The sequence below is a fragment of the Borostomias antarcticus genome (genome assembly GCF_949987555.1).
Source record: "Borostomias antarcticus genome assembly, chromosome: 19".
Taxonomy (NCBI): domain Eukaryota; kingdom Metazoa; phylum Chordata; class Actinopteri; order Stomiiformes; family Stomiidae; genus Borostomias; species Borostomias antarcticus.
The window spans coordinates 18,099,578-18,126,704 of NC_140252.1; the positions used below are offsets into that span (position 1 = coordinate 18,099,578).

The 27,127-nt window shown below is 48.6% G+C and overlaps 1 protein-coding gene across 1 annotated transcript in view; it reads right to left on the reverse strand.

The window, feature by feature from the left end:
* Positions 1-26,402, reverse strand: part of mettl24 (methyltransferase like 24) — a gene marked incomplete at its 5' end in the record, with an annotated part of 43,245 nt that extends 16,843 nt beyond the window's left edge. Inside the window, 3 exons of the mRNA XM_084454052.1 lie at positions 15,946-16,082; positions 25,264-25,362; positions 26,289-26,402. Of these exons, the coding sequence (XP_084310178.1) occupies positions 15,946-16,082; positions 25,264-25,362; positions 26,289-26,402 (350 nt within the window). The remainder of the gene's footprint in view (positions 1-15,945; positions 16,083-25,263; positions 25,363-26,288) is intronic.
* Between the last annotated feature and the right edge of the window lie 725 nt (positions 26,403-27,127).

The following is a 27,127-nucleotide window of genomic DNA, read 5'->3' on the forward strand; positions in this document are numbered from 1 at the left end:
GTGATAACCCAGGAGCAGAGGCCGAGGTTTCTCTAAGGTCATTTTTTAGGTTACCAGAAGGTTTCTTATTAGGAGGAATATACCGGGAGGCAATAGATCCACGGATCTGTATTACAATCACCCCCAGGCGAGTCAAGTGGGATACAGGCAAGTTTGTTTACATAAAGCAAACACCACAGCGAGACGGATCAACTAAATTAGAATACAACCCACACCAGATCCCAAAGGTTAAAGTAGGGGTAACAGTAGGAAAGATAATAGTGCTAATTAGAACAAACGAACCAGGAGTAGCAGAAATCCCTAGATCCCTAGCTAATCAAGCGAGACAGGGATACATGGGGGCGAGCCAAGGAACAGTGAATGGGAAGGACAGGGGCAATGAGGGAACAACCCCAGTCGAGCTAGTGGTGACAAAGCACCCGACACACAAAAAACAAATTCTAAAATACATGCGGAAATGGCATGCGAGAAATCCAGCGTGGCCGAAAGGTGGTACCTATATAGTGGCGATTTGTGACGAGATGGGGCAAAACATAAAACACCACAAGGCAAAAGATAACAGTGACAAAAGGACAGGTAAAAGATCCAAAGAAAGGGAGGTGCTACAATGGTTCAGGATGGAGGGAGGAGTAAAAAAGATGGAGGCAGTCAAGCAAGAAATGACAGCCAATACCACACCAAAAGCAGAAGACAATAATAAAAAAGGGAGTCCAGCAACAACTCCCACGACCCCCACGGCTCCCACGGCGTACATCGACCCTCCCCCGTATCCAGGCAGACTGAACCCATTCGGCCGCCCAAACCCATTCAGAGCAGGGCTCTATCCAGTGATACCAGCGGGAGAAGACAAGGCCAGAGAAGAATTGAATTGTGCAATCAAAGGGGACTTCACCCTGACAATAAGAGAACCTGCGCCTGCTCCAGCAGAACCAACGACAGCGGCTGCATCCACCCACCAAAGAACTGAGAGAGAAAGACCCGAGGAGGAAGAAGATAGACGGTTGTATAGATTGCTACAAGAAGAAGAACAGCAACAACACCCGAGAGAAAGAAGGAGGGAGTCTCTACGTCCAGAAAGCAGTCTGGGGCCCGGTCCGCCAAACACGACCCCCACTGGACAAAGACGAAATGACCAAGATGAGGTAAACCACATACCACCATCAAGTCAACAGGAAGATCGAGATGCCCTGTACCCGGAGAGCTCAACGGGGATACCAGCAAAAGACAGACAGACGATCAACATAAACAAGGTACAAGAACTCCTTTTAGATAACGCAAGAAGAATACAAGTAGCTGAAAGGAATTGTGACGAGTTGGAAGAACTGTTCACACCGACACCCCCGACCACAAGCTTCCACAGACCTCGTTCAGGAAAAGAGAAGCATCCCGACCATCGTGGAGAAATGGAAGTAAGCCTGACAGGCATCATGAAGCCATTGCGCCCAACAGAACAGCCACAGTTCGACTCTGAAGAGGAAGAACGTCAGAGAGCACCCAAGCCCCGGAGTAGGAGAACGGAAGGAACTAGGAGTTCAAGCTGGGAGAGAAACCCAGGACTACGGCTCATAAGAAGGGGAGAGAGTGACCCGCAAATCGAAACACAGTGGTCGACTGAGAGAATTTGCCCACTAGTAATCAAAGGACCCGGACAGGCTCCTGCATACGTACCATGGGGATTCATGGATCTGATAGGTCTAGTCGCACGACTACCGAACGTCACGGAAGGGGCAAATAAATGGATAACAGCGTTAGAAGAAAGTACAGCAGGAGTAACTTTGGCCCTGGGGGACATTAAGGCATTACTGATGAACGTGGCTGGAAAACAAACCACGGACGAGATCTTCGAAGGAGCCCAACTACCAGGAGTAATGGCCGGAGTCACCTACAACGGAGTGGGGTTCGGAGGACATCGCACCGTGGTATGGGCAGAGCTCAGAAAGAAATATCCAGAGAAGATGGATCCAACCAAGCTCGAAGGAGAGAAGCTGAAAGATGGCGAATGTCCAACCAAGTTCCTACATGACTTCCAACGAAAATGGCTTGACGAGACAGGGAGTGCTTGGAACGCTAACAGCACCTGTCAGAGCCTATTCAAACTGATGGTTAAAAAGGCCATGCCAGGCGAAGTACAGAGGAAATTGGATGGAGTAGTAGGATTGGCAAAGATGGAGTGGCCACTATTCTCAGAACACATCGTCCATCATGTGGACATGTACAGAAAAGAAAAGCAAGATGTAGAAGAGCTGAGCAAAGTGTTGGCCAACAAACTCACAGCACTGCAACTGGGAGAGCTAACTCAGAAACAAAAGAAAGAAAAAGCAAAGGCTCAGACCCCACTGATGGCGGAAACTGAAGAAACCCTCACTCAGGCCCCAGTCATATCCCAAGTTCTAACCCAACCACAACTAGGTCCAGGACCCCCCACTCAGACGATGCCACGCTGTCCACCCACAACTCAATCTGCATATCCTCCCATCCACGTGCATGTCAACCCAGCAGCAGAATACCGTCGCGAGGATCTGGGAGGCCGAGGCAGGCCAATGCAGCGAGGACGCGGAGGATGGAGAGGAGGCCAACAGCAACGGTACGGCCAACGGAACTATGCCCCCCAAAGACAACAGCAAAATCCACAGGCAGAAGAGCAACAAGGTGAACAGCGTCAACAACAAACCAGACGCCCGCAGTCAACACCAAATATGGCAGAAGAACCCCAAAGACCGTCAAGAGAATGCTGGCAGTGTGGGGAAATGGGCCATTTCAGAAGAAATTGCCCAGCAAATCCATGGTTAGGCCCTGCGGCAGACTGGGATTAGGGGTGCCTAGAGAAACCGGAGGGGAACACCATGACACCAATTATCTCGTTAAAACCGCATGACGAGCCCAATATACCAGTAACAATACTTGGTAAACACCACACATTCATGATCGATACAGGGGCAACATATTCGTGTATTGGAAGTGACGGATGTAAATTGCCCCTTTCTAGCTCATCAATAAGAACAGTAGGTTTCTCTGGGAAGACACAAGTTGTACCCCTCACCAAGCCAATCACGATGCTCATAGCCGATAAAGAAGTTGTGGCACCCATACTATATGCTGCTCAATCACCCGTCAATCTGTTAGGAAGAGACATTTTGTGCCCTCTAGGGGCAACCATCACATGTGCAGAAGATGGACTAAGTATTACCTTCCCCGAAGAACCACTCACACAAATGATGACTTTGACAACAGGTCACGATTACAAATACAGGCCCGGTAGAGTTGTACAGGGTCGCGTAATCATACACAAAGACAAACACCCAGTAGTTTATTGGGTAAAACTTACCCCACAGGAATCAGCACTGAAACAGCGGTGGATAGAATGGGAACCGTGGATACGCACCAAGGTAGGGCAAGCTAAAAGCCCAGAACTGCCCCTGCACTGTACACTTCAATATCTCACTGAACTAACTCCTGCAGAGTTTGACTATGATAGGTGTTTTCAGGAAATGATTAACAAACAGCAGTATTCACTAATTAGCAATGACATTTATATAGGACCCCAGGGGGCAGCAGCAGGAGTTACACTTCCACCAGAATTACAAGAATGGTTTCAGGTGAATAACTCCACCCCACACGTCACCTTAATGGTATCTGAGGGATATCAGTCCCATGAGCTAGGCCCTATGGTTAGAACAGCCATGCAGATACCGGAGTGGGAGAAAACCGGCAACAAGTATATTCATGTATCCCCAGATGCACAGTATTTAAGAATATCTTCAAAAATATATGACGTAGGAACAGCAGAACGAGTTCTCGTTACAGTTAAGGCGCCCGTGCATCAGATGTTAACTGTAGAACAGGAGGGTCTTTTGGCCCAGGTGCCCCAATGTTTATGGTCCAAACACAAAACAGACGTAGGATTAGTAAAATCTGCACAACCCATACTAATCAAGGTAAAAGAGGGAGCACGTTTGCCATACCAAAGACAATATCCTCTTAAACAACATGCCACGGAGGGTATAGGCCCTATAATAGAAGGTCTGGTGAATGCAGGCGTACTAATAAAAACAAGAAGCGCCTGTAATACACCTATCTTTCCAATAAAGAAGCCACATTCAAACGATTACCGATTGGTGCATGATTTGCGAGCTGTCAACTCAGTTGTGGAGGTTCCCAGACCCGTTGTCCCTGACCCGCACACACTATTATCAAACATCCCACCGAACACAAAATGGTACACAGTCATAGACTTATGTTCTGCATTTTTCAGTGTCCCAATACATAAAGATTCGCAACATTTATTTGCATTCACCTATCGAAATTCACAGTTCACCTATACGCGACTTCCTCAAGGATTCGCAGATTCCCCATCAGCGTTTAACAGAGTGTTAGCACAAGACTTACAGGATCTGCATGTATCAAGTACACTATTACAGTATGTAGATGATCTACTGATCTGCAGTGATACTAAAGAGCAGTGTGAAAGGGACTCTATAACAATACTGACACGACTAGCTGAAGGAGGGCATAAAGTTAGTAAGGATAAGTTACAGTTTTGTCAACCTAGTGTAGAGTATCTAGGAAGACAATTGTGTGGTGACAAGAGACACATAGCTAAATCTCAGATAGAGGCTAGGGAGGGGGATTGGGCACCCCTGGACCTAGCCTCTAACAGACGGGGGCGGGACCGCAAGGTCCCAAAGGGCACGTTAAATTGAGATATAGTGCTGGGGAGACGACTGAAGGCCCCCGTGTCTGAGGAAGTATGAATTAACATACTGCTCTGGTACCGTCTAGTCAGCACTGTGTCGCCGTTAAGGGGTTGGCATTGTGTGGTACGTGGATGACAGTCCACACCTAGCAGAGGGGCGTGATAGACGACCTCTGTGAATAGGCAAGGCTGGTGAAAACGGTCAAAGTTCTAATATCCATAGCCAAGTGGAATTAGGATCAGACCGTCGGTTCTGAGCTGGGTGACTAACAATCATTACAGTGTCCGGGATCGCTATCGACTGGGTCACCGGCCGGTCGGGTCGCAGATGGCAGTAAGACCACGAGATGGCCGCCGCGCTCGGCTCAATGTACAGTCAGGCCACTACAAGCCAAAAGCGAATGCGTTAGTAGGCGAGTAGTGCTTCTGTGATCGGTGGGCTTTGAAAAGAAGACACCGGGAAGCAGAAGGCTGAGCTCTCATTCCAGGGGAGCCTGGCTTGGGGCCTCGGACGGAAAGGGGTCTAGCCCGGGACTGCGCCCTGGGGGGGGAGGTCCGAAAGACTCAAGCGCATAATAAAAACTCCCAAACCACAGACAGTAGGGCACCTGTTGTCTTTTCTGGGGATGGCTGGATACAGTCGACCCTGGATTTGTGATTATGCATTTAAAACAGCTCCACTTCGTGCTCTTATACGTGCTGCTGGTCAACAGGACCAAAAAAGTCAGTTACAGTGGACAGAAGAAGCTGAAGGGGCGTTCATGGCCCTAAAAGGTGACCTAAAATCTGCACCAGCCTTGGGAAACCCAGTATACTCTAAACCTTTTCATTTGTATGTAGCTGAAAGAGCAGGATATGCTAATGCCGTGTTAATGCAGGACACCCCGATAGGGAAGCAGCCCATAGCATACTATAGTACTAAATTAGATAATGTTGAGGCCGGATTACCTCCATGTTATCAAGGGTTAGCGGTAGCCTCGTTTGCGTTTCAGAAAGCTTCCTCTGTTACTATGGGACATCCAGTGATTTTATACACCTCCCACCAGCTACATGCTTTACTCACTAGCCAACGATTCGTACTGACACATGCCAGACGCACCGGGTATGAGGTAATACTTTCTGCACCAGAACTGACAATTCAGCGATGTAGTACAGTGAATCCGGCCACCAGAATGGTACTGCCGACAGATGGTACGCCACATGACTGCATTTTAGCAACAAACACATTTATGCGTGCCCGAGACGATTTACATAACACACCGATCCCAGCTGATCTTACTTTGTTTGTAGATGGTTCATGTTTCCGTGATGCTACTGGAAATCACGCCGGTTATGGTGTGGTTCAATTAGAAGATGATGGTGAATCATTCAGAGACATTCAGAGCTTACACATAGCACAACCATGTTCTGCACAACTGGCAGAGATTAAGGCACTGACTGTCGCATGTAAACTAGCTGCTGGTAAAAGATTAAACGTATATACGGACTCAGCCTATGCGTACGGAGTCTGTCATATTTACGGCAACATATGGAAACAGAGAGGTTTTCAAAGAGCTGACGGTACTCCCATCATTCACGGAGATGCCATTTCACAGTTGTTAGAAGCCATGCTTTTACCCACCGCGTTAGCTATTGTTAAATGCCCAGCACATCAAAAAACAAATTCAATCATTGCTATTGGCAATAACAAGGCTGATGAAGCAGCCAGGCAAGCCGCAACAGGTAGTGGTATCACGATGGGGCCTGTAATCTTGGCGGAAGACATAGAACCACTTGTAACCATTCCGTCTCTTATATTAGCACAAGGTAGGGCTTCTCCTCAGGAGAAATCTATATGGGCCAAAAGAGGGGCTTCATACAAAGCCTCACCTGGTCCTCTACAAGGACTATGGCGCAGTCATCAGGGGCATTTTGTGCTGCCTATCTCGTTACTTGGGTTTGCTATTAGAAATGCGCATGGCATTAGCCATTGCGCAAGGGGGGAAGTGATTAGATGTCTACAAGAGAACTGGTGGTCACCGTATTTAGCGGCCACGGTAGACAGAACTTTAGCACAATGTGACGTCTGTGCAAGATTAAATGTTAGAAAAACTTTTTCAGCCCCAATAGCACATATTCCAGTTCCGGATGGACCTTTTCGGCACTTAATGATTGATTACGTAGACATGACAATGCGAATACAGAAAATGAGATACATTCTTGTAGTAGTTTGCAGATTTAGTAGGTGGATAGAAGCAGTTCCAACAGCTGGAGAAGATGCACGATCAGTGGCAAAATTTTTGTGTAAAGAAGTATTCCCCAGGTTTGGCATCCCGGACACATTAAGTTCAGACAACGGTTCAGCCTTTGTGGCAGATATAGCCAGAATAGCTTTCAGGATGCTGGGAATCAGGCAGAGATATGGGTGCGTATATCACCCACAGAGCCAAGGTAGTGTAGAACGTGCGAATGGCACGCTGAAAGCAAAGATAGCAAAAATTATGCAAGACAGCCAGCTGAACTGGTTGCAAGCTTTACCAATAGCACTAATGAGTATGAGATCAAGTACTAACCGAATAACACACTTAACCCCGCATGAAATGCTAACGGGTCGACCCATGCCAGTGCCGCACACGAGGGGCCCCATCGATGGGCCCTCTCTTGAAAAATTGGAAAGGGAGCTGAAAAGCTACCTACAGCAGCTAACCCAAATCCATAAAGCTGTATTCCAACAGGTGAAAGGAGCCACAGAGGAGAGAGAGGCGGAGATCGCTGAGGAACTGCAGAAAATCTCTCCAGGAGACTGGGTATACGTGAAGGTGTTCAAAAGAAAGTGGAACGAGCCCAGACGAGACGGACCATTCAAAGTCCGACTAGCCACCAGAACAGCCGTAAAAGTTGACGGTAAGAAGTTTTGGTTCCACCTAAATCATTGCTGCAGAGCAGAAGATCCTGAAAGGACACAGGAAGCCTTTAGAAGAAGAGCAACAGTTCCGGGGTTGAAAGGGGCAGGTGACACCGCCCCGCAGGAGCATGAACAACACCGGGACGGGGAAGGCGAGGCCTCCCCTCAGGGAGTCAGGCGATCTCAAAGACTGGCCGGACGAGGAGAAAAAGGGAGCGCTTCAACTGGAAGCACTTCAACCAACAGCGCCACCAGCAGTCGATCCACTAGCAGTGGACCAGAAAGACAATGAACAACAGACACTTAAAATAGAGTTAAAAATAATGTCGAAACCTAGGCCAGGGAAGAAACAGAACAGGCAGGGGATGAGAAAGGGAAAGCAGGATGAGGTTGACCTGTGGGTATTGGGGGGTAGCCTCTTTATGTTAATATCAGCAATATGCTTAATGATACTGGCATACAGAATGCACTATGTTGACCCCCCTCAGAGCAGCAGGCCATCCCAGGAATCCACCAAAAAACCCATGCCTGACAGATTCCTAAACCACACATACACCAAGGAAGAAAAAGAGACATTGGCAAGATGTGCTCTGGCCACAGGGGTATTGGCTGCAGATCAAGGGGAAATTGTCATGGGGAAAAAGACAAATCTGACATACACGAAAGTTGTCCCAAGACATCTGGCACTGACTGTAACCTCAGAGAAAACCAGAATCTATAGCTGGGCAGTAGGAGACAAATGCCCCACAACAGGGTCAATAACCATTACGGTCATCTGCCGCCTGCCAGCACACTGTGAGGACACACTCAATGGGAGAATCATGATGCTGGCAAAAGCTAAGAGAGTAGTCAAGCTTACTGGGACTTACAGGCAGAGAAGGGATGTGTCAGGGGGTAGGGCTGTCACCATCAACAGGGTGAAAACAACACAATGGGGCTCAAATATGTTCTACCAGTGGCTAAACTTCTCTGCCAGACAAGTGAGTAATGAAACATGTGTGGCATGCTATAATGCTAAAAGGTTAGGGAGGGGGATTGGGCACCCCTGGACCTAGCCTTTAACAGACGGGGGCGGGGCCGCAAGGTCCCAAAAGGGCACGTTAAAATTAGCATATAGTGCTGGGGAGACGACTGAAGGCCCCCGTGTCTGAGGAAGTATGAATTAACATACTGCTCTGGTACCGTCTAGTCAGCACTGTGTCGCCAGTAAGAGGTTGGCATTGTGTGGTACGTGGATGACAGTCCACACCTAGCAGAGGGGCGTGATAGACGACCTCTGTGAATAGGCAAGGCTGGTGAAAACGGTCAAAGTTCTAATATCCATAGCCAAGTGGAATTAGGATCAGACCGTCGGTTCTGAGCTGGGTGACTAACAATCATTACAGTGTCCGGGATCGCTATCGACTGGGTCACCGGCCGGTCGGGTCGCAGATGGCAGTAAGACCACGAGATGGCCGCCGCGCTCGGCTCAATGTACAGTCAGGCCACTACAAGCCAAAAGCGAATGCGTTAGTAGGCGAGTAGTGCTTCTGTGATCGGTGGGCTTTGAAAAGAAGACACCGGGAAGCAGAAGGCTGAGCTCTCATTCCAGGGGAGCCTGGCTTGGGGCCTCGGACGGAACGGGGTCTAGCCCGGGACTGCGCCCTGGGTGGGAGGTCCGAAAGACTCAAGCGTGCCTAGTTTAAGACCAATTCCAGGAAGTCAAATAGGAGAATGTCCAAAAATCGAACATTGCTTTGCACCATGTGCCATGTTTTTGGCAGGACGCCACAATCAAAAGACCGTCGGTTGGAGCCAAGATACACAAGTATGTCCGGTTAGATTAAATATATCCGCCGCGTCAAAAGAAGAATACCCTCTACCTCCGGTAGTGAGAATTCCACCGGACCTAGTATTTCCTTTCTGTATAGTGAGAGGAGAAAAGCTGCGACAAACGGTCACACGTACAACTCCAAAACTAACCGACCGAAAGGGTCTAGTGCAGTGTAGAAACATAACATGGTACCCAAGCGACAAAAGTGGAAACGGAAACAAAACAGAGTACCTCAAACTATGTAATACCACAAAGAAGGCAAATTTCCAATGTCAACAACTAGTAGTAAATGGAAAGAGGATTATCTATCAGCTAGAGGAGACGCAAATCTCACAATACACAATTCCAGATTATTCTGGGGGAACCGTCCCAATAGGGGACATGTTTTGGATATGTGAAAAAGATGAGCAAATTCGCACTCACCTTCCAAACAGCTGGGAAGGGATCTGTGCACCCACAATGCTAACAGGGAAAATAACAGTTTTAGCCCCATCAACATTATCAGGAGATAGGAAAAAGAGAGACATTGGCCAAAAATGGAAAACAGATGATAAGGTTTACATAGCATGGAATCAAGAACCGTTTGGTGCGCCCGATGACCATAAAGCCATAAGCGAGTCCTGGATAATTTCAGGGCAAATCGCAGGGTCAGTACCGTTTTACGGACAAATAATTAACGCGCAGTACCTCGCTCGTAACAGTAGGTGGATCAATTACATGTGGTACAACCAACAGCGGTTTATTAATTACACCATACGCGCGCTTGAGGGTGTGAGAGAACAACTGCATGCTGTATCTCTTATGGCTCTGCAAAATAGGTTTGTAATTGAAACACTCCTAGCCGAAGATCAGGGAGTATGCCAACAAATAGGTGAAGAATGCTGTTCAGTAATACCTATGCACACTGGAGAAGGAGGGAACCTTACAACGGCTTTGTCCAAACTCAAACTATTACGAGATGAACATGTGATTAATTCTAACTGGAACACCAAAACTGAACAATGGTGGGATTGGCTTAAAAATCTGTCATGGAGCAAGGTCCTGAGGGGTGTAGGGATAGTGGTAGCCTGTATCCTTTTGATTATATTAATAACAGCATGTTGCGTAGTGCCTGTTGCTAGCCTAGCGTTAAAACAGGTATCAAAAATAACCATTGGTCAATTTATGGTACAGGTCCAACAGCGCAGAGTTAGGTTGGAGGAAGAAAGCCAAATAGATCAAATGTCAATCTTACAATCAGACGATGCTATAGTCCAACCACAAGAGTGTGACCATTTGTATTCCAATATGGAAGAGCTCGACCAATGGTGGGCTTAGATTAATGGGTCAAAATGATGGATATCTCTGTGTATGACCAATGACTGCAAATCTAACTCTGAGTAATTGTTTGATAGAAAATCATGGACCAGGGAAACTACTGGAGGGACAACGTTGGCCTACCCCAGCAGCCCTTTGGCCAGCCGGTCCAGTCCCAGGCCATGCAGACCCAACCCCTACCAGCACCCCAGATAGATATCAGTCCGATCAGGCCCCAAACTGTATCCTTGACACCGGCTGTCTACCGCAACCTGCCGCCAGTGCGCAAAATAGAATACCCCACTTCTACATCTAGCTTTGCTCCCCAGGAAGATCCGCAGTTCTGGCCAATCCCCACATTTCCTAGTATAGGCCAATATCTGCCAGACATGAGTCAGAATAGCTATTACCAAACCCGAGCCCGAGCTCAGGGTTCTACGGGTCGGTTTACCCCAGTTCAGGGAGAATTCTTGCCACACACACCAGCACCTGTCGGTCCTGGTATAACGCCCCCAGTCCAGATAGAAGCAGTGTATGGTAGGCAGTCCTACACCGTTACAGGGAGAACCACATGGAGCGCTGGTGGCACCGGTTCAACCAGCCCGAGATCTGCACCAGGTCCATCAAGGATGGCCCCTTACCCGTCCCGTCTGGGCCAAAGAGAGACGGAGTCCATCCTGTACCAACTGCTGACTGCGGAGGTCCCGACCGCTGGGGGCGGTTCAACTCAACAGAGAGATCGTAACTACACTGCACTGCAGGGAAGAGGGGGGGGGAACTTCAGGAAGACCCCAGCGCCATCTGAGACCCCAGCGCCATCTGAGACCCCAGCGCCATCTGAGACCCCAGCGCCATCTGAGACCCCAGCGCCACCTCAGACCCCTCCCTCTCCCATCTGGAGCCCCACAAGTCCCGTCACTTCACCAGTTCCCACAACTCCACACCACTCTGACACAGATGACGAATCTGAGTATGGGGTGCACACAGCACTTATGTCAGAGGGGGAAGTGGATATGGATGACTTTCCCGACACCTGGGAAGTCAGAGAGGCCTTGGCCGAGTTGCCAAAATCCAGGTTCGTCGAGTTCACTAGGAGGATCCCTGGTGAAGCAGGCAAGAAAAAGGTGCGTTATATGCGTGGCCGAGCGAAGGCACGTCAAAAGTATCGAGCGCAGCCAGCCAGAGAGACTTACAAAGTGATTGAAGTCCTCAAAGAGCTCATCACCACGGTGAAGGGGGTCGAGGGGGGCTTTCAGTCAATGAAGGGGAGCTTTCAGTCAATGGAGGGGGGCTTTCAGTCAATGAAGGGGGACTTTCAGTCAATGAAGGGGGACGTTCAGTCACTCAAGGGGGACGTCCAGTCACTCAAGCGGGTCACCCAGACGAGAGATGGTCGGCTGAAGGGCAAAGTCGGCCCAATCTGAAAAGCATCACCCAGTAATGGGTAATTGTGGGACTATATTCATGTAACCTCACTACACCCCACTTCAGTATTCAATGTGTATTATAGCGTGGCAGTTCCACCACCACACATGAGTCAATTTTAGTGCACAATGTTTTTAAGTTGTTTACAATAAGTTTGTCAATCATTAAGTAAAACACTGCCAATGATGTTGTGCCTACTATAATACATGACATGCATTAAGAGCGTACTGTGATTGCCGTTAAGGCTGTTTGGTATTACACTGTTTAAATCTTATATTCACACTGGAGGGTACAATGTAAGCACTGGAACTTCAGTTACTTTGTGGTTTATGAGGCTTCTCGCTGAAAGGTTGCCGTAGCTGTCTGGGGTTTCCGGGCAATGGTGGGTTCTTAGGAATCAAACCCGCGCGGCTCTGTCAGTGAAACGCTTGATGGTAAGGAGTGATTGTTTTTGGGCAATGGAGGATCATTAATCTGCCTAATGGCATTAAGTGTGGCCAGAAGGCGTGCTAGAATAAACCATTTTTTGCCTACAAAGTAACTGATGAGCATCTAAAAGTAAGCTATATCATATTAGTTTGTATCTTTGATATTTTGAGGCCAATACTATTACTATGTGATTGTTTTTAGCCAATATGAATCATTGTGAATGAAGTTTTATCTGGCCTCTAGTTTGGTAACTCTTATACTTAACTTTTTATTATGTTTTTAATCATTCTGTTGTATGAATATTGATCTGTGACTCTATAGTCACAAAGGGGGGAAATGTCGTGTATTAATTTGCCTAACTAAGCTCGAACCTTTGTTCTAATCCAGATTATATTATGTGTCTATTCTTAAAAGTCAGTTTTAGGCCCGGCTAGCTCAGTCGGACAAAACAGTAGGCCAGTTCTGTAAGGGAGGGGGAGAGCAGTTGCTCCGTGGGAACGCAGCTGTGAGCAAAGTAACATTAACCGTGATCAGTAATTGGCCAGTAGATAACGGATCAGGCTAAGAAACAACACTGCGTTAGAAAGCAGGTGTTCTCACATCAGATACGGGGTATATAAGACCCCGTGAGGCATCGGTCCGGGGTAGTATCTCTCGAGAGCTTTACCGGTTTTAATTGTCTGTTACTGTACATACAAATAAAGCCATTGCATTAAGTTTCGATTACCAGTGCCTTTTTGATTTGACTTCAACTTACTCAACTATTGAACAAAGACCATTTGAAGATAGTAACAAGATCAAAGGCGTCCTTAATCACGTCAACACACACACACACACACACACACATACACACAAGCAAGTGCAAGCACACATACACACACACACACACACACACACACACATACGCATACACTCTTCCTCAAATTGGAGCTGGGTGCAGGGGGATGATGAGATACCTAGCATACCTGGTACAGATCCAACAACATTACCATAGGCTAATGAGAACTGTGTGTGTGTGAGTGAGTCTGCGTATGTGTGTGTGTGTACGTGCATGTGAGTGTATGTGTGTGTGTGTGTACGTGCATGTGAGTGTATGTGTGTGTGTGTGTATATGTGTGTGTAAGTGCATGTGAGTGTGTGTGTGCGTGTGTACGTGCGAGTGAGTACTGTGTGTGTGTGTGTGTGTGTGTGTGTGTGTGTGTGTGTGTGTGTGCGTGTGTACGTGCGAGTGAGTACTGTGAGTGTGTGTGTGTGTGTGTGTGTGTGTGCGCGTGCATGTGATTATAAATCTAGGCCAGGTCCAGGGGACAGGGAGGGTTTGTATACTCTAGGGTGTGATTCTTTAAAAACATTTTCCTGAAATATTACATTTCACAGTCCCACTTGAATCACGCTTGGCTTTTGTATATCTTTTCCCTCAAAGTTATTTATGAAGTTTGAGCCTTTTCATCTTGGTAATTCGTCATGATATTACTCTGAGTTGGAGACATCTTAGCCTCAGGTGACTTCATCTCAGGGTTCTAGAGGAGGTGAGGGATCCAACCGACAGAATGATGTCATTGTTGACGGAACCGTCGACGGTAACCCAAGCCACATGTTTGGCTCAACACCTCTGTGCGGTTCTCACGCTGAACGTAGCTGCTGGAGACCTCAACGTATTGTTGAGGGGTGAGAGTTAGGGTTGGGATTAAACTTGTGCGCTCTCTCTGTGTGTGTGTGTGTGTGTGTGTGTGTGTGTGTGTGAGTGTGTGTGTATCTATGTGTGTGTGTGTGTGTGTGTGTGTGTGTGTGTGTGTGTGTGTGTGTGAGAGAGTGTGTGTGTGTGTGTGTGAGCACTCATCATTCACCTGGAGGAAATCAGATCTGTTTTCCTCCAAACCTTTTCATTTGACCCCTGACCCTGGGCTTTAAACAGGTGGGTAGCCAGGAGAACGGGACACAATCCCTCCGAATATCCCTTTCACATTCCACCCCCCCCCCCCCCCTCGTCAGGCCAGCCCCGCCCGCCCCCCCCCCCCCCCCCCCCCCCATGCCGGCACACCTGCGCTGTCTCTCATCGCCCAAATGAAAAGGCTCTCTTCTCCAGTCGAATCTGTCCAGCCCGGCCCTGGATCAGTCCAGCCAAGACCCCAACTCTGCTCAGTTCAGAGTAATGGACACAGCACAGAGAGAGAGAGAGAGAGAGAGAGAGAGGGAGAGAGAGATGGAAGGAGAGGGGGAGAGAGAGAGAGGGAAGGAGAGAGAGGGAAAGCGAGAGAGAGAGGGAAAGAGAGAGAGAGGGAGGGAGAGAGAGAGGGAGAGAGAGATGGAAGGAGAGGGGGAGAGAGAGGGGGGGAGAGAGAGGGAAAGAGAGAGAGAGATGGGGAGTGAGAGGGAGAGAGAGAGAGGGAGAGAGAGGGAGAGGGGGGGGAAGGGGGAGAGAGGGAGGGAGGGACTAAATCGAGACCTGAGGCATTGTGCAAGAGAGAGAGGGGGAGAGAGAGAGAGGGGGAGAGAGAGGGAGGGAAGGAGAGAGAGAGAGAGGGAAGAGAGAGCCTTTGCTTTGCCTTTGAGGTCAACTATCTTCTCAGCCTTCACACGCTCAGAGGAACGCCCTCAGACGAGACGTTCCAACGCTCTGTCTCCACTGGCCAGAATAAATGGTGAAAGAGAATTTTTGTGTCTGATTTTCATTTAATGTGTGCTGCTCTGTTTGTTCTTTTCTATGAAAGGGCAGCCATCTTTGCAGAATGAGTTTTTCTGTTGATTCCAGAACTGTATTCTTCCAGAAGCGTGCCCTGCCTCCAACCTACTATCTTCTCCGCCTGTAAATTGGCCATCTGGGGAATCGCAAGGTCCCCGGTTCGATCCCAGCTCCCAGGACGGTGAAGAGTCCTTCAGCAAGACCGCGAACCCCAAAATCACTCACATGCGGCACGTACCTAGTACCTAGTACCTAGTACCTAGTACTGTCGCCTCACAGCAAGAAGGTCTCCGGGCCTTTCTGTGGAATTTGCATGTTTTTCCCGTGTTCTTAAGGGTTTCCTCCCAAGGAACCCAATACGAAAAACATGCAGAGGATCAGATGCTCTACAGTCCGGTCCCTGACCAGGACCTGGACTGAGCACTAGGACGTGGTCCCTGGACTGAGCACTAGGACGTGGTCCCTGGACTGAGCACTAGGACGTGGTCCCTGGACTGAGCACTAGGACGTGGTCCCTGGGCCCCGTGACCGATGTCTGCCCACCGCTCCTGGCTGCCCCTAGAGGAGGACTCGGAAGGGAGAAATGCAGGAAGCAATCTCTACCGACCCCCGAAAATTGTATGTGTGTGTGCTGTGTGTCGTGTCTCCGCCACAGTGTGTGTGTGTGTGTGTGTTTGTGTTTGTGTGTGTGTGTGTGTGTGTGTGTGTGTGTGTGTACTCACCCCAGAGAGTAGACCCTGCAGTGTTTCCTGTGTATCTGGTGAGCCAGGCTGTAGGCGCTGTCCAGACACACGGCCCAGGGCCCCTCCTGGCCTCCCCCCGCCACAGCGCCCCCGGTGGCCGGGGGGTCACACGACACCTGCAGGGACACGCCGGGTCAACGACCATCATCATCATCATCATCATAGAGACACAGACAGAGGGAGAAAGAACTGGAGACACATTTCAATCCGCAGGTCCGCATTTTTAAAAATACATTGCAGGGGCCCAAATAGTTCCATTGCTATCATGTTTATCATCGTTTAACAAGCGCCATATTTTATAGATACAAAAAAACATGCAAACATGCTTACGTGCACATACATACACACACATATACATATGATGCTGTAATATACGCATTAATTATGTACAGTAAGCATACAGAATATACCGCTCACACCAGGGGAGACACACACACACACACACACGCACACACGCTGAAATCCACTCCAGGGATTTAATGAATATTTCAACATGTTTTCCCATGTTCCTGCCCCTCCAGCGGTAGCTACTGTCTGGGTTCCAGTGGAGGGGAAGAGATCGAATTGAACGTGAGTGGATGCCTTCCGGACCCCTGCGGCCCCCCCCCCTCTCACTCGGGGGGGGGGGGCAGGAGGCTCCTTCAGCTCCTCTCTGTGTTTGACATCAAAGGTCAAAGTTTCCTTATTGGTACCCGGGGGGGTGCGTTGGTTGTGCAGACGGGAGATACAGCGATCCGTCCAAAACAAGACCATGGCAGCGGTTCAGTAGGATGCAAGGGTTCAGCTTCACAGAAAAGATGCAAGAAAGTGAACAGATTCTTGAGTGACGGCGATATATTCCATGCAAAGTCAAAATCCACTATTCAGTTATTCACACAACCGCCAACACACATGTCGTGTACAGTGTGTCCTGTTATAGTGGATTCAGCTGCATGTCCTGTATCTCTCACTTCTCAGAGAACCTGACTCCTCTCCAGACTCTCTGTGCGTTGTAGAGTTTGTAATGTTTACAATTCTCACGGCGAAATCAGAGATGAGCTGATACAGAGAGGTTTGTCTGTCTTTCAACCGCAGCGGAGGATCAGATTCCATGTTCCTCGCTTAGGAGCTCGGGGGTATGTGCTGAATGGGCGTGTTTGTTTGCTGTGTGTGTGTGTGTGTGTGTCTTTGTGTGTGAGTGTGTGTGTGTGTGCGTGTGTGTGTGTGTGTGTGTGTGTGTCAGTGTGTGTGAGAGAGAGAGAGTGTGTGTGTGAGACTGTGTGTGTGTGTGTGTGTCTTTGTGTGTGTGTGTGTGTGTGTCTTTGTGTGCTTGTGTGTGTGTCTTTGTGTGTATGTGTGTCTTTGTGTGTGTGTGTGTCTTTGTGTGCGTGTGTGTGTGTGTGTGTGTGTGTGTGTGTGTGTCAGACTGGGCACAGGGGACACTCATCGTTCTATACAGCTGGAGCTACGCAAAGAGCCTGCCAACTGTCAACTGTAAACAGAGGAGAGAAGAGAGAGAGAGAACAGAGAGAAGAGAGAGAGAGAACAGAGGAGAGAGAGAGAACAGAGAGAGAACAGAGGAGAGAAGAGAGAGAGAGAGAACAGAGGAGAGAAGAGAGAGAGAAGAGAGAGAGAGAAGAGAGAGAGAAGAGAGAGAGAGAACAGAGGAGAGAAGAGAGAGAGAGAACAGAGGAGAGAAGAGAGAGAGAGAACAGAGGAGAGAAGAGAGAGAGAACAGAGGAGAGAAGAGAGAGAGAACAGAGGAGAGAAGAGAGAGAACAGAGGAGAGAAGAGAGAGAGAGAACAGAGGAGAGAGAGAGAACAGAGGAGAGAAGAGAGAGAAAGAACAGAGGAGAGAAGGAGAGAAGAGAACAGAGGAGAGAAGAGAGAGAGAGAACAGAGGAGAGAAGAGAGAGAGAGAACAGAGGAGAGAAGAGAGAGAGAGAACAGAGGAGAGAAGAGAGAGAGAGAACAGAGGAGAGAAGAGAGAGAAAGAACAGAGGAGAGAAGAGAGAGAACAGAGGAGAGAAGAGAGAGAGAACAGAGGAGAGAAGAGAGAGAGAACAGAGGAGAGAAGAGAGAGAACAGAGGAGAGAAGAGAGAGAGAGAACAGAGGAGAGAGAGAGAACAGAGGAGAGAAGAGAGAGAAAGAACAGAGGAGAGAAGGAGAGAAGAGAACAGAGGAGAGAAGAGAGAGAGAGAACAGAGGAGAGAAGAGAGAGAGAGAACAGAGGAGAGAAGAGAGAGAGAGAACAGAGGAGAGAAGAGAGAGAGAGAACAGAGGAGAGAAGAGAGAGAGAGAACAGAGGAGAGAAGAGAGAGAGAGAACAGAGGAGAGAAGAGAGAGAAAGAACAGAGGAGAGAAGAGAGAGAACAGAGGAGAGAAGAGAGAGAGAGAACAGAGGAGAGAAGAGAGAGAGAACAGAGGAGAGAAGAGAGAGAGAACAGAGGAGAGAAGAGAGAGAACAGAGGAGAGAAGAGAGAGAGAACAGAGGAGAGAAGAGAGAGAGAGAACAGAGGAGAGAAGAGAGAGAGAGAGAACAGAGGAGAGAACAGAGAGAGAACAGAGGAGAGAAGAGAGAGAGAGAACAGAGGAGAGAAGAGAGAGAGAGAGAACAGAGGAGAGAAGAGAGAGAGAGAAGAGAGGAGAGAACAGAGAGAGAACAGAGGAGAGAAGAGAGGGAGAACAGAGGAGAGAGAGAGAACAGAGGAGAGAAGAGAGAGAAAGAACAGAGGAGAGAAGGAGAGAAGAGAACAGAGGAGAGAAGAGAGAGAGAGAACAGAGGAGAGAAGGAGAGAAGAGAACAGAGGAGAGAAGAGAGAGAGAGAACAGAGGAGAGAAGAGAGAGAGAGAACAGAGGAGAGAAGAGAGAGAGAGAACAGAGGAGAGAAGAGAGAGAGAGAACAGAGGAGAGAAGAGAGAGAAAGAACAGAGGAGAGAAGAGAGAGAACAGAGGAGAGAAGAGAGAACAGAGGAGAGAAGAGAGAGAGAACAGAGGAGAGAAGAGAGAGAACAGAGGAGAGAAGAGAGAGAGAACAGAGGAGAGAAGAGAGAGAACAGAGGAGAGAAGAGAGAGAGAGAACAGAGGAGAGAAGAGAGAGAGAGAGAACAGAGGAGAGAACAGAGAGAGAACAGAGGAGAGAAGAGAGAGAGAGAACAGAGGAGAGAAGAGAGAGAGAGAGAACAGAGGAGAGAAGAGAGAGAGAGAAGAGAGGAGAGAACAGAGAGAGAACAGAGGAGAGAAGAGAGGGAGAACAGAGGAGAGAAGGAGAGAGAGAACAGAGGAGAGAAGAGAGAGAGAACAGAGGAGAGAAGAGAGAGAACAGAGGAGAGAAGAGAGAGAGAACAGAGGAGAGAACAGAGAGAGAACAGAGGAGAGAAGAGAGGGAGAACAGAGGAGAGAAGGAGAGAGAGAACAGAGGAGAGAAGAGAGAGAGAGAACAGAGGAGAGGAGAGAAGAGAGAGAGAACAGAGAAGAGAAGAGAGAGAGAGAACAGAGGAGAGAAGAGAGAGAACAGAGGAGAGAAGAGAGAGAGAGAACAGAGGAGAGGAGAGAAGAGAGAGAGAACAGAGAAGATAGAGAGAGAGAGAACAGAGGAGAGAAGAGAGAGAGAGAACAGAGGAGAGAAGAGAGAGAACAGAGGAGAGAAGAGAGAGAGAACAGAGGAGAGGAGAGAAGAGAGAGAGAACAGAGGAGAGAAGAGAGAGAGAGAACAGAGGAGAGAAGAGAGAGAGAACAGAGGAGAGAAGAGAGAGAGAGAACAGAGGAGAGAAGAGAGAGAAAGAACAGAGGAGAGGAGAGAGAGAGAACAGAGGAGAGAAGAGAGAGAGAGAACAGAGGAGAGAAGAGAGAGAGAGAACAGAGGAGAGAAGAGAGAGAGAACAGAGGAGAGAAGAGAGAGAGAGAACAGAGGAGAGAAGAGAGAGAGAACAGAGGAGAGAAGAGAGAGAGAGAACAGAGGAGAGAAGAGAGAGAACAGAGGAGAGAAGAGAGAGAAAGAACAGAGGAGAGAAGAGAGAAGAGAGAGAGAGAACAGAGGAGAGAAGAGAGAGAGAGAAGAGAGGAGAGAAGAGAGAGAGAGAGAACAGAGGAGAGAAGAGAGAGAGAACAGAGGAGAGAAGAGAGGAGAGAAGAGAGAGATAACAGAGGAGAGGAGAGAAGTGAGAGAGAACAGAGGAGAGAAGGAGAGAAGAGAGGGAGAACAGAGGAGGGAAGGAGAGAGAGAACAGAGGAAGAGGAGGAGAGAGAGGAAGAGGGAGGACAGGGAAGAGAGGGAGAGAGTGAGCTCTGACCTTCCAGACCTCTTTCTTGCCAACAGTATAGCTCACACAGGCCTGGGTCTGAGACGTGTGTGTGTGTGTGTGTGTGTGTGTGTGTGTGTGTGTGTGTGTGTGTGTGTGTGTGTGTGTGTGTGTGTGTGTGTGTGTGATTACGTATGCGTGAGTGCAGTATTTACAGTAAGACTAGTCGTGTAAACTCAACACTCAAGTTCGATCATTGCTGTGCAAAGATATATTTGAAAAGTATCAAATTGAGTCTAGTCATTGTGTGTATACTCTATATGTGTGTGTGTGAGGGCGCACACATACACACACACACAAAATGGCTGCTGGCTGTCATAAGGACTGGAGGCGTTGGGTAACGGAGAGGATTAATGACTGTTGGCCGTCTGGTCTCCTCTGCTGCTCTCCCCCAGAGAGACCGTTTAAACCCGGAGAGCGGACCCTGACAGAGACAGAGGACATGTATTAACCGGGCCGCCGTGCTGCAGCCCAAACTTATTGGTTCTGTACAGAAGCCAAAATCATCCATTCTCCACAGAGAGGGACGGGACCGACGCCCCTGTAACTGGATCTGGCTCGGCGAGAATGATGATATGAGCCCCGCTACGCTGTATTGCTTTGTGTACGTTTTTGGTATGAAGATCTGAAAACTCTGGAGATGCTTGTGTAAGGGGCCACTGTTTACAGCAGTCTGGGGGTCTTTTTTTTCCCCAGGCCCTGACCTTTGCCCTTTGACCCGGACGATGAGAACAGCCAGTCCCCATCTGAGAGAGTTCTGGAATCCTTGGGGGGGAGTCTTTCTTGTTGTGATGTCAAAAGGCTTTGACATGTGTCCTTTGTAATAGTATTGTGTTTATATACGGCTTTTTAAAACAATGTTACAAAGTGCTTCACAGGCAAAATAAAACAACACAGAAAAACATCGTGCTGTAAGAGAACAGATAAGAAGCACAAACAACAACACTATAAAATACAATAAAAAGGGGTGAAAGTAATGTGAATAAAATAAAATAAAAATACAAAAAGTGGGTCGTCGACTGAAAAGCAGGGCTTAATCGAGACCTGAGGCGTTGTGCAAGAGTAAAAGTCACAGTGGGTCCTTTCACGTGATGAAAAGCACTCCAGCCTCACGGCAACAATGCCTGAAGTTCCATACAAATCGAGGGAAATGGAATTTCAAACTCCACTAATACATTTCCTTGTGGTGAATATGCATGAACACAAGTCCGTCAGTCGCTTAGAGCAGTGGAGGCTTTTGTAATGTCACAATGGAGGCGTTATAATATTTTATCGTTTTTTTGTTCACTACTATTGTACATCTCCAATCCGGGCACTATGAGCTTGTAGTCTGACTCACTGGATGTAGGTTTTGGATCTAAGCCTCGTCATTGGGTTTATTACTGCCCAATCGGCAGCGACGAAGATTCTCCCGGCCAATCAGACTCAATCCAGACTCCTCCCCTTCTGATATCTGCCTGTTACGGTTTTCAGAGTCCCCTTAACTACGGGAAGCAACAACCTGGCAACCGCTCCACCCTAGACGATTGTCCATCCATCCATCGTCATCCGCTTATCCGGGGTCGGGTCGCGGAGGCAGCAGCTCCAGCAGGGGGCCCCAGACATCCCTTTCCCTGGCAGCATCAACCAGCTCTGCCTGGGGGATCTTTAGCCGCTCACAGGCCAGTGCGGAGACCCGCCACCTGGTCCTGGGTCTGCCCCGCGGCCTCCTCCCAGCCGGACACGCCTGGAACACCTCCCTAGGGAGGCGCCCAGGAGGCATCCTCACTAGATGCCCGAACCACCTCAACTGGCTCCTTTTCGACGCAAAGGAGCAGCGTCTCTACTCCGAGTCTCTCCCGGATGACTGAACTTCTCACCCGATCTCTCAGGGAGACCCCAGCCACCCTCCGGAGAAAACATTTCATTTTATTTTTTTTTCCCCCTATCTCCGAATGGTAATGAGTTCAGCCGACCTTTCTCCAGCGCTGACACAGCAAAGTGTGGAGATAGGTCTGGCTATGTGAGACTAATGAGCTTGTGATGGGTTTAGGATTAGTCATCAGTGAGATTCTGAGTTGACCCAAACCTGGACTCTGCTCTGATTGGTCGATTGTGACTGGGTTTGAGTAGCAGGGAGGTTGAAGCTGTGCCTTGCGTTTATAAGCTGTGATGGATGGACTTCCTATTGCGATGTGTGTCGGTGCTTTACTGCCAGGATGAATACTATTACATGTCGGAATCGATATTCATTCTTTATAACCAACGGTGTGAGCCAAGCTGTGTGTGTGTGTGTGTGTGTGTGTGTGTGAGAGAGAGAGAGAGAGGGAGAGGGAGTAAGACTGACTGATAGAGAGACAGAAAGAGGGAGAGAGAGAGAGTTAAAGTGTGTGTGTGTGAGTGTGTGTGTGAGTGTGTGTGTGTGCGGAAAAATGCTGCTGGTCCATGAATTGTGATTGTATACTGACTGCAGCTTCAGTATTTGTGTCTCTATATGTACTTGTCTCTATGTGGACATAAATAAATTGTTAAAATGTGTGTGTGTGTGTGTGTGTGTGTGTGTGTGTGTGTGTGTGTGTGTGTGTGTGTGTGTGTGTGTGTGTGTGTGCGTGTGTGCGTGCGTGCGTGCGTGTGTATGTGTGTGTGTGTGAGTACTGCATTGACTGCTAGTCCTCTGACAGTCCCTGTGACTGGAATGAGGAAGTAATTAGCACTGATAAGATACTGTAAGGACAAGCGATTACAAGAATTCCAGTGTACCTGTACTTGTTACACCTGCAAATACACCTTCTACTGCATTCTATTCTATTCTATTCTGCAGTGTGTCTCTATGACAACCACAGTGCCTGTCAGAATCACTGCTGAGGATGCTGTAATTACCACGGAAACACCTTCTCCCCTCTGCCTGTCAGAGGATATGATGAACGATTCCAGCCAATGACACGTGCACACACACATACACACACACACAGACACAAAGACACACACACACACACAAAGACACACACACACACACACACACATAGACACAAACACACATGCACACACAGACACAAACACACACACATGCACACACACGCACGCACACACACACTCACACATAGACCCAAAGACACATGCACACACAGACACAAAGACACACACACACAGACACACACACATAGACACGCACACACACATGCACACAAAGACACACGCAACACACACAAAGACAGACATTCTCCTCCCAGAGACGATGCTAGAACAAAGTAGCCTACAGCAGCACGAGTGTAGCAGCAAATCCAAACAGCCACCATCTCTATCATGGAGCTTCTCTCTGGCGCGTCCAGAACTGGACAGTTGCAAATCAATTCAGAAACTCCTCTCTCATTCATTTTATTTGGGCTTTTGTTTTCCGTCTGGTCGACGGCGAGGAGAGCCCAAGGGCATGTCAACCGATATTACATGCCTCTCAAGCCTCAGACCCCGCCTCAACGTATCAATCGATTTGTTGTTATACTTAACGCCGGCAGGAACAAGCAGAACGCGGCCACATCACACGCCAGTGATTTACTGAGACTGAGCTGAACACCGAGTTTCATCTCCGTGACAATCAATAGTGTAATGAGTTCTGAGTGCGCCGGTCAGTCAGAGAGAACTTTACCTCAGCGGGGAGAACACGAACAGAACAAGCCGCTTGGCTCAGCGGTCGGTCTCGGTTAAAACTCCGCTAGCGTCGGACGTCAAGTCCCAGCATGCCTCAGAAACCCCAGAGCAGGGTGCTGGCATGGGGATATCACGCTGATATGATTACTGTCAAAATCAAATCAAATGTTTTTTAAAATCTCTGTTTATTATGTTAATGCATTTGCTCCGGGCTGTGTTTTGCAGCTGTATGGTGAACAGTTGAACCTGGACCTGTCATGACTATGGTTGAAGCATCCTTCTATTGGTTGGTTGGTTGGTTGGTTTGTTAGCGGGATTACGCAAAAACTACAGGACTGATTTTCGTGAAACTTGGTAGAAGCGTGCACCATGGTCCATCTTAGTATCCGTTACATTTTGGAGTGGATCCGAATCACGGGGCAGGTCCACGAGCCATGCAAAGATGGCCAGACATTCACCTCCATTCATTTTTTGGGCTTGGGCTGAGGAGTGAGGGGGAGGGGGGTGAAATGGTCATATCTCGACATGGGAAGGTCACAGAGACATGGGGTTTGGATCTGGCATAAAGCTCTCGATCTAACGGATGCAGCAATACCAAACATGTCCTGCTCGCACGCAGAGGGCCACCAATGCATTCACGGGCGGAGGTCTGTGCTCTCTGAACACTATTTCTAGTTAGTGTTAATGCTACAGGTGCAGAAGGTGGCCAGGGGGGGGGGTAACCTTCCACAAACATCCCAAACTTCCACTGCTACAGTAGATCAAAGAGAAGTTCCCCCAAGGTGGTGGGGGAGGGGGGGGGGTTAATATTTGGCCTCTTCTGTAGCAGATGAGGCTACACATCACGGGGATTGTTGAAAACGACCTCCGCTACCGTACATTACTGTGCGTTTCTGTCATAGACAGATTATGAAATGATGGGCTCTGGGCACAGATACGTAAAGCCCCCCCCACCATTTCATTTATTGGATTTTTTGCCCAATGAGGCGGCATCCAATATGAAGATAATTTGAGAAAACTGAATAAAAGCAGCTTTTCCCAGCTCGGTTTTGACTCAAGGGACCTCAACTCTATGGGGAGGACCTGCTTTTTGGATTTCTTCCCAAAAGAGTTGAAGGGCCCATATTGGCTATAACACTCAGACCCTCTAGGATAAACACTCTCTTAAAAAGTATCTTGATGGTTTCTTCAAAGTGAATATTTAGTCGATAGCTTCCGTTTTTCAGGAGGACATGTTTGGCTCTGTTATTGACATGAATGACTAAGCCCTTTGACTACATCACAAGAAATGCAAAGGGTCCCCTGATCTCTTGGGCCCCTGAGCCTGGGCCCCGTAGGCCCGTTCAGTAATATGTCTTTGGTTTCTGTGCGTGTTGTTTGCGTGTTTTTACCTGCGGCGTGGTGATGTAGTCGAGGAACCTCCGGGCCTCGTCCTCCAGAGAGCGACTCTCGCTGGCCCACGGCTCCAGGTCGATGTGCCACCTGGGAGTCTGCAACACAACACACACACACACACACACACAGACTAGCAGAGGCTGACTGGCATCACGCTGGGTGGGTTTTGCAATGTTCTAGGCTAGAACGTAGCGTGTTCTGCGGGAGGGAGTGCAGTCAACAAGAATCATTGAGCCTCGAGATCGACAGAATCACAACACACAGAGTAATCAATAATCTTCCTACAGTGTATTAATGCAACTGGGCTCCAATGCAGGCACGCACGCACACACACCCACCCACACACACACACACACACACACACACACACCCGCGCTAGAGAACAGTATTTTGGGGAGAAGCTCCCCAACAGACCGCACCTCAGGACTATTTTTGTGTTCCTGGAGCCAGGCAGCTAGCTACAGTAGCTAGGCTCGATCACCAGGATGTGTTAGTGATCACAGCAGTGGATTAGCCGTCTAGGCTCGCCATGCGCTCGCTACGCCGTGTTTCACCGCTTGTAGTTAAAAAATTAAAGAAGTAAATAGTCTTGAGAACCAATGGTTCTGGAGCCTGGTGGTCCATAGCGCAGGAGCCAATCACCTGATTCCTTAGCGTGAGTCAGCTTGATGTACAAGTACCCCCCCTGGACATGACGCTAGTATGTCACAGGGAGGCATTGGGTGGCATTTTTTTTAATAGTCTTTTCTAAGAATGGGCCAGAGATTTCCCAATCTCAAGGCGGACACCTTAACCACAAGGCCACTGAGCTGATCACCACTAGTAGTCAGGACAAAGCCCTATAGGTGGCACCACTTAATGGTTGAACGGGTTAGGCCCGATATCTGTAGGCTACACATGTATGCAATGACAGGACGATGGCTTGAATGCGGTTTTCCGGTTCTCCGTGCTTTCACGCACGTCGGCCTTTGTCCCTTTCATCGGCGGCGACGCCGGAGTTTATTGCTGTTTCCATGGTTACGCGTGGTTGTGTTGAGGCGACTATGCCAGTGGGACTGGACACCGGGGCCTGTTTGGGCTCGGGGTTCTGTTCCCACCCAGGAACACATCTGCCAGACAGACAGGCGGAGAACATTGCCTTGACATCAGCCTGCAAATATTTGTGTTCTGTCTAGTTTCGTTCTCTCAACTCCGCTCGACTCTCAACCCAACTCTATAGATGTATATCTTTCATTCTCTCTCAAGTGAGTCTCTGCGTCTGCGTGTTTGTGTAGGCTACTGCCCTTTAAGACTCACCTCTCCTCCGTTTCTCTCTCTCTCCCACTCCTGTCACTCTCCGCCTCTCTCTCTCTCTCTCTCTCTCTCTCTATCTCTCTCTCTCTCTCCCTCTCTCTCTCTCTCTCTCTCTCTCTCCCTCTCTCTCTATCTCTCTCTCTCCCACTCCTGTCACTCTCCGCCTCTCTCTCTCTCTCTCTCTCTCTCTCTCTCTCTCTCTCCCTCTCTCTCTTGTTCTCTCTCTCCCACTCCTGCCATTGTACCAAGTGTTGACATTGCGCAACAAGTGTGTGTTCAAAGTCCCAGACGCTTTTCATTTACCGCCGTCGCCGTTTCGTCGCCGCAAACGGAGAAAAACTGAACATCTCGGCTGGAGTTTAATATTTCACCGCTGTGTTGCTGATGCATTATGGGGGTTTGGGAGGGGGGGGGGTTGTTCATAAGTCACCTCCTCGACATGCTCGTTTGTTTGATACTGTTTACAAAGCCTGCACATGAACGCACGCACACACACACACACACACACAGGCGGACGCGCACACACACACACACACAGGCGGACACAAACACAGACACACACAGGCA